This window comes from Manis javanica, chromosome X (assembly GCF_040802235.1).
Source record: "Manis javanica isolate MJ-LG chromosome X, MJ_LKY, whole genome shotgun sequence".
Classification (NCBI taxonomy): domain Eukaryota; kingdom Metazoa; phylum Chordata; class Mammalia; order Pholidota; family Manidae; genus Manis; species Manis javanica.
This window is the reverse complement of record NC_133174.1, coordinates 72212563-72220154: the sequence shown is the minus strand read 5'-3', so window position 1 is coordinate 72220154 and position 7592 is coordinate 72212563. Positions and strand designations below refer to the sequence as shown.

The 7592-nt window shown below is 38.1% G+C and overlaps 1 protein-coding gene across 2 annotated transcripts in view; it reads left to right on the top strand.

The window, feature by feature from the left end:
* Window positions 1–2595: 2595 nt before the first annotated feature.
* The window catches only part of HDX (highly divergent homeobox), a 288979-nt gene continuing 283982 nt past the window's right edge, over window positions 2596–7592 (top strand). For both annotated transcript variants that reach the window (XM_073227782.1, XM_037004817.2), the window contains exon 1: window positions 2596–2721. In XM_073227782.1, the coding sequence (XP_073083883.1) occupies window positions 2659–2721 (63 nt within the window). In that variant the 5' untranslated portion in view covers window positions 2596–2658. The remainder of the gene's footprint in view (window positions 2722–7592) is intronic.

Genomic DNA, 7592 nt, shown 5'->3' with positions numbered 1-7592 from the left:
GAACATAATTTCCTGACAGTGAGAGAGATAGTGGGGGGAAAAAAGGCCAGTGGTACCATAGTGAGCCATAGCAGAAGCAAGTGGTGGGAAATAAGCCATAAGAAAGACTTTCAATTTTATTGTTAATGTAATGGGAATCATCTGTGGAGGGCTTTAAGCGGGGGAGTGATATGATCCAATTCAACTTTATAAAGGATATTTTGATTGCTACTAAGATAAGTATTAAAGAAGGAAAATGGTAGATAGACGATAGGAAACCATGTAAGATGCTTTTGCAGTGGTTCATGCTAGAAGTGATAGTGACTTTGACTGGTGTAGTAGTGATGGAGGAAATAAGGACTGCTCAAATTTCAGACTTATTTTTAAGTACAACCTGTAAGACTTACTGATGACTTGGATATGGTGTATGTGGAGAAAAGAATGAACAACTGGAAGAATTTAGTTACCTCTTTTTGTACTCTGGTTTCATATATGTTTTCTTTAGTCAGTTAAACTATAAATTCTTCAGTGGTAGGGACCCTGCCCCCTTTTGCTTTCAAACCACTTCAGTTCAAGATATGCAGTAGATACTTAATGGATGTGTTAATCCACATAGGTAGGTTATTTCTGAATGTTCCACTTTCACTCTTACCATTCCTTCTTTGAAATGTCTTGATTTCAAGCATTTCTCTTCATTGTTTCTCTTAACCCTAATCTAGGCCCAAGTCATCTAGAAGTTGGATTACCACTACCACTGTCTGACCATTCTCACTCCAGCTTATCCCAAATCTGATTCAAATTGCAAATTGATGGTTGACTAATCATTTGAAGCTTTTTCTTTCAATCACTCACTCAGCAATTACTTACTAACTTGTCTACTTTATGTCTAGAACTCTTCTAGATGCCAGGGATATAATAATAAACAAAACAGACCAAAAAGCCTACCCTCACAGCACTTAATTTTGCAATAACTAAAATACAGAGTATGTTTGATAGTAATAAGTATTATAAAAAAATAAAACAGAGATGGGGATACAGGGAAATATGGGGAGTGTTGAGAAGATCACAATTTGAAATAGGTTACTGTGTAATTTCTTTAAAATTTTAAATAGATTACTTTTAAAGAAGTTATATAACCTCCTTAAAATTGTTACTTTTTAAAGAGATTACATTTGAGCAGAGATTTGAATCAGGAGAAGGCTTAAGTCATACAAAGATTAGAGGAAGCTACAATTCAAGGGCCCTGATGTCATGAGCTTAATTTTTTTAGAAATGGAGAGAAGGCTGGTGTGATTGGAAAGTGAGTTAGTGTCAGGATGGCAGGTGGTAAGGTCAGAAAGACAGCAAAGGCCAGATCATTAAGGACCTTGGAGTATTGGTGAGAAATTTGTATTCTATAGTAGAGGTAAATAGAAGATACTAGATAACTTGGAGCTGTACATGATCTGACTTTCCTTTTGAAAAAAATCACTCAAGCTGCTCTGTCAATCATTGGCTCTAAAGGGTTGAGGTACCCCGCCCTAAGGCCTTCAGTGGCTTTTTTCAAAGTTCCCTGTCTACTTTCAAAGACTTTTATTATCAGCCTATCCTATTTTACCTCTAGTTTGTTAAGCTGATTTCATTATGGTTCTCTTCATATCATATACACTGTACTTCACATCATATATACTTCACATCCAACTTTCCTCCTTTTGCCTATCCCTTCCCATTTAAGACAGTGCTTTCCATCCTTTCTTATCCACCATTCAAGAACATCTCAAGTTCCAATCACAATGCAGAATGATTCCCTATCATCATTTCACTGTTTCTAGTTATTAAATCATACAGTTCTTATCTGTAGTTCATGACTGAGCCCATGATCATGTACTTTATTTTATTATTGTTAATGTTTAATGTCTGCTAGTCATACCTTCTGAATGATCTAAGTTCTATAATAGCAGAGGACAACCAATGAATTCTACACCTCTCATGGCATCCAGCAAATTTTAGAAGTGTATCAAGTGAGTGTTAAACTGATATAAATGGCTTGAGGCTTTTTTTTACAACGGTGTAATGGTAATCACTCAAGTTCTGGAAGAACAGGGATTGAGGTTAGGTGAACAGAGCCCGTATTTTTAATTTCTTGCATCAGTCACCAGAATAAACCGGTTACATAAAGCAGTATACTTGCTCTTATCAACAAATTCCAAAGGTTCGTTGGACACCTTGATTTTAGTAACAATGAATATATTCCTGTCAATTGAACACTGATCACAAAAGACTATATTTCTGTATGTGATCATTTGATTTTGGCAGCGTGCAACAATTCTGCTGAAAGCAAATCCGAAGTTGGAAGACCAGGCAGCACCTGCTCAAATGACTGGCATATAACTACAGTAGTCAAAAGGGTGCTGGGCGTTCACAGCTATTCAGGAAGGGAGAGGTACAGAGAGGCCTGGCCTTGGACACAGCTGATATGTGTGGGGAAGTGGCAGCCCCACTACAGGCAGCTACCTCTTCTCCCCCTCCCCACTCCTGAGTTCTGGGCTGGGGCCAGGGACTGTCCGGAGCTGATCTCGGGCTCCCATTGGCCGCTGTCTTTTGTGACGTCACGATCATGATGAGAATTGATGATCGGACACGCTGATTTCATTGTCTGAGGAGGCAGTGGAGACCCAGGAAAAATCTCGCTGTATCCGCATGCCCCAGCACTGCTCTCATCTGGGATCCGCTGATTCCTTACGAGACCGCACCACGCCCGAGGTAAGCACCCAGCCTGGGTGGGTGTAAAGGGCGAAGGAGGGCGAGCAAGACACCAAGCTAATGCTCTGCCCAGTTGGGGGCCCGCAGGTTAAGGGGCCTAAAGTGGCTACTAACAAACTGGTGCAGCTTTTGGGGAGCCAACTGCCTCTACCCTCCTAGCGAAGGCGGGTAGCAGCGTACGGTTAGAAACGAGCTGAGATTAGGACTACTAAGTAGGCATTGCGAGAAAGCGAAGGATCTTGCTCTAAGATAGGGCGAGGTTTGGGACGCGCTTCTGGCCCCGGAGTAGGAGGAAGTGGTGCCTCTGCCTCCGAGGAAAGGGGGTGTTTGGTGAATTCTACCACTTCTAGATTTCACTGGACAGTAGATTTCTCACAGCCCTATTCAAACGCAACGACGGTGCTGCGTCTGCGCACTAATAACTTTTGGTGTGGGGGAGTTCATGGCGAGGAGAATAGGCGTGAGTTTGCGCACGCGCTTTTTCCGTTTCGCTGGAAGGGGTGGGGCTGAGCTCTGTCTAGGCAGAATACACAAAGGTTGGGAGTTGGCTCTGCGGTGTTTCAAGCGCCAATTGATGGAAAAGGATCTGCCAGTTACTTTGAATCTTGCCTACTGAGCATACCCAGACAAAAAATGTGTCTGATGAAGTTAAGAGGGCAAATTATTAATGTGCAGATAAGAGGTTTGGAACAATTGAAAGAACTCGAGAGGAATTTGTGCAGTAGAAATTACTAGATGAGAAATCATTTAGAGGGGAAAAGAACCCCACTATTTAGTCAAGTTAATCCAACTTTTGATCTTCAAGGAACTCTAATTGGGGTAGAACTCGGTGATTTTGAAATTTAAACTCTGCGGAGACTCGGAGTGAGGTACATTGTGGAGACTTAGAGTAATAAATTTTCCTTTTCTTCTTGGGGTTGTCTCTTAAAAGCTTGGTCTATGTTTCAAGTTTGGTGCTAAGTCCTTCTTCCTTCTTCCTCTGTGTCTCTGCTAGAACCAACTAAGTCAAATCTTGTTTTGAGAGACCCTGTCCAACTCTCCTTTATTGGGAGGGGTATATTATTCAACAACTGTGAGGAACTATCTTTGGTGAAAATATTGTGCAGTGATATTATTTATTCTGCTGCATTGTCTGATCATGAATTCATAACTACTTCGCAGAGAAATCTAGAGTTTTCTCCATTTCTCACAGTTAAGAGTTTATCAAGTCTTGGTGAATTTTCCTTTGAAACCTCCCTTCTTTCATTCTTTCTTATTCTGCCATGCAAACTTTCATCACCACCCATCCAGTCACTCCAGGAGCCTTCTAGCCAGCCTTTACCTGTGCCCCAAGCCCCTAATTCATTCTGTCATACTAATGGTCAGTGAACACTGTTTTCATCAAGTCATTTTTCTTCGCCAAAATATTCTTGGCTCCCTATTTTCTTTCGTTCCAAGCTCACTTCCACTTGGATTACAAAGATCCTCATAACTCTGGCTTCATTGTACCACAGGAACCTTATTTTATTTGATTCTTCAGTGTACAACTCTCTTTAATGTCCCTTGAACAATTTATCTCCACAGCTTTGCTCTTTGCACTACCACTACCTTCACTTAGGATACCCTCTTTTCAGTCTACTCAAATCTTGCCCACTTTGAAAGTTCAACTTGTTACATTTCTCCATAAATGCCTTGTAAGTCCTCCAACCCTTATAAGCTTCACCATTTCTAGAACTCCTACATCAATTCCTTTGTCTCTTATTTTGTGCGTGTGTTTTATACCACAATATTTTCCATAAACACCCTACTACTACAAAACAAGTGATTACTAAACTTGACCAAATGGTATGTACTTACATTTCATTTTAGGTATGTTATTAAAACACACTGCCTTTGTTGATAAAGATGGCATGAAATTTTGTATAAAATATATTTTTAAAAACAATTAATTCTGCTTTTAAAATTGTTTTGTACTCCCAGGGGAAATTACATTTTTGTATAATGTAATCCCCAGCAGGATAATAATATTTGAATTGTTGATTTTGATTTTACAGTGGTGTTAGCTAAACATGAAACTGTTTGTGTCTTAGTATATTTTTATTGAGTACACTATATCTAGCCATCCCAGTTTGGAAGTAAACAGTGAAAATTCTAGAGAGATATATTCTGCGTTAGAAGGGAGTTGTAGAGGTTAGTATATTCAGAAGCTGTTGCTGACACCCTGAGACTTTTATAGTCTGCATAAAATTTCAAGACAATAAACTGAAATCTGTTTCTGCAAGTGGAGTCATCATGCCCCAGCTGGTAGCAACATTTCTTGGATAAAAAAGAAATCTAGGTATATGGTGAATAAAAAAATGAGATTCTACTGTTAATTAAATGCTATATATCTGTCTCCTGTGAATAAGTCTACAACAGTAGTTGTCCTATCTTCTTTGTCTCCTATTGCTTTCCAACTAGACTTATGTCCTTTTAGGTTGATCCTTAGAATCTTTAAATGTGTTATTTGTCAGAGTGGCAAAAATTCAGGAGAACATTGTCTTAGCCTCTCTTCCCTTAGAGTTGGGAGCAATTTATTTTAAGGTTCTTAAAACAGCTATGCAAACATATGATTTATGTGCCCATAATAGGCACTTTTCTCTTCTGGACAAGCATTTGTGCATGGTGGTTGCCCAAGTAGTTAGTGGCAGAGCTAGGACTGTAAAGGAGATATCACTGTAGATCCTACACTCTTTACTAGGTAATAGGTTGGAGAGTTAAGGTGAGGTCTATCTTTATTTGTTGTTTCTAAAAAGTGTGTGTGTAATTTCACCTAACTTCTCTTTCTGAGTCTCAAATGCCTATGACACTTTCTTTTTTCTTTCAGTTGAGATGAAACTTTTCAATAGAAAGGCTGAAGTTTAGGAAAAAGGGTCATTGCACTGACCTCCAGTGGCTTCAGTGGAAGAAGGCATGTAGACCCTGTGCAATATTCTTTCCTAGAATTCTTTCAAGGTACCAAGCAATGATGAAAGTGTTTGTTCATTGGGTTTTATGAAAGGATAAATTATAAGTTTTCTACTACACTTATATATTGTTTCTTTATATATTATATATTTCTTTATATATTATACGTTTTACTTGGTTATCTTTGTCTATCATGTATTTTATGAATGAAATAGCTATTTCATTTAGGGAAGTAATTATTTGAGACCCATTCTTCAAAGAGTTTTGCCCTTTCATAGACCAATCATTTGTTGTTGCTGAAATCTCTTCAACAGAGCAACAATACCCAGAGCATTGTAAAATGTGGAAGAAAAAATATATTCTACATTAGTGGGAAGTATTGCATTAGGTATAGAATGCCCAGCATTGACTTATCCCCAGTATTCTAATACAACACAAAGCTATTTTTGAATATGTATGTAAGTTAAAGTAATTGGTTAGGCATTTCATTCAGAACCTATAGGCTCATGTCTATCACCAATGAATGCTTAAAAGAAACTGAAGGTCATTTTGAGTTTTTTTTCTTTCCCAACAGGTAGTGCTTAATGTAGAGAGACTCTCTTGAACTCAGTATTGATTGTGATGTGGAGCCAATTTACTTTTCTGTTAGGGTTTGGTGTATGTGTATTAAATCCTTGCTACTCTACTCAAAATGTGTTCCATATAGCAGCAGCATGGACCTCACCTGGGAACTTCTTGAAATTGCAAAATCTCTGTTTCAAACCAAGACCTACTAAATCATAATCTGCATTTCAATAAGATTCCCTGGTGATTCATACATGCATGAAAGTCTGAAAAGCACTGATGTAAAGTGAAATATAACTTCTTGTATAACTTAAACTTTTAAGAGCTGGTATTCAGAAAAATACCCTGAATTTCTTTTTGTCCATTTTCACATGTATAAAATAGTATGTAGTCAAAGTATTATCTGGATAATGTACACAAGCTTTAGAGGATATCTACACCTATGTAATGGGTAAAATTTTTATGAGTCTAAGTGAATCAATTATTTTGGTAATAATAATGGCCTTTCCATTGAAATTATATTTATGTGAATTGCTTGACTTGTTAGCAGAGTATTATAGAAGAGTGTAGATGTATTGGTGTCCCTGTCACTAATATCTTTAAGAGGAACTGTATTAGTTTTCTATTTGCTGCTGCAATAAATTACTACAAAATAGTGGCTTAAGACAGTGCATGTATTATCTTACAGTTCTGGTAGTTGGAGGTCTGAAATAGGTCTCACTGGTTTAAAGTCAATGTATCAGCAAGGCTTTCCTTTCTGAAGGCTCTAGGAAAGAATCCATTTCTTTACCTTTTCCAGCTTCTAGCTGCTACCCACATTCCTTGGCTTGTGGTCCCCTTCCATCTTCAAAGCTAGCTGCAGCGGATCAAATGTTTCTCACATTACATCACTCTGACACTCATCTGTCTGTCTTCCACATTTAAGGATCCTTGTGATTACTTGGGCCCACTTAATCTAGGATAATCTCTTAAAGTCAGCTGATTAGCAAACTTAATTCTTCCTGCAACCTTAATTCATTTACCATTGGAACCTAACATATTCACTGGTTTCAGGAATTAGGATGTAGCTTTCTGGGGGAATGTGGGGAGAATAAGAGTTGATGTTGTTTGGATTTACAAAGGAAATAAGCCTCTAATCTTGTTATTGAAATAAGCACTTAGTCAGATTTATGCATTGAATTGTGTTTTTCCCCCTCAAATAATTCCTGTGTTGAAGTCCTAACCATTATTATCTCAGAATGTGACCTTATTTTGAAATAGGGTCATTGCAGATGTAATTAGTTAAATTAAGATGAGGTCATACTAACATAGAGTAGGCCTCTAATCCAATATGACTGGTGTCTTTATAAAAGGGGGAAGTTTGGATACAGACACACATCTAG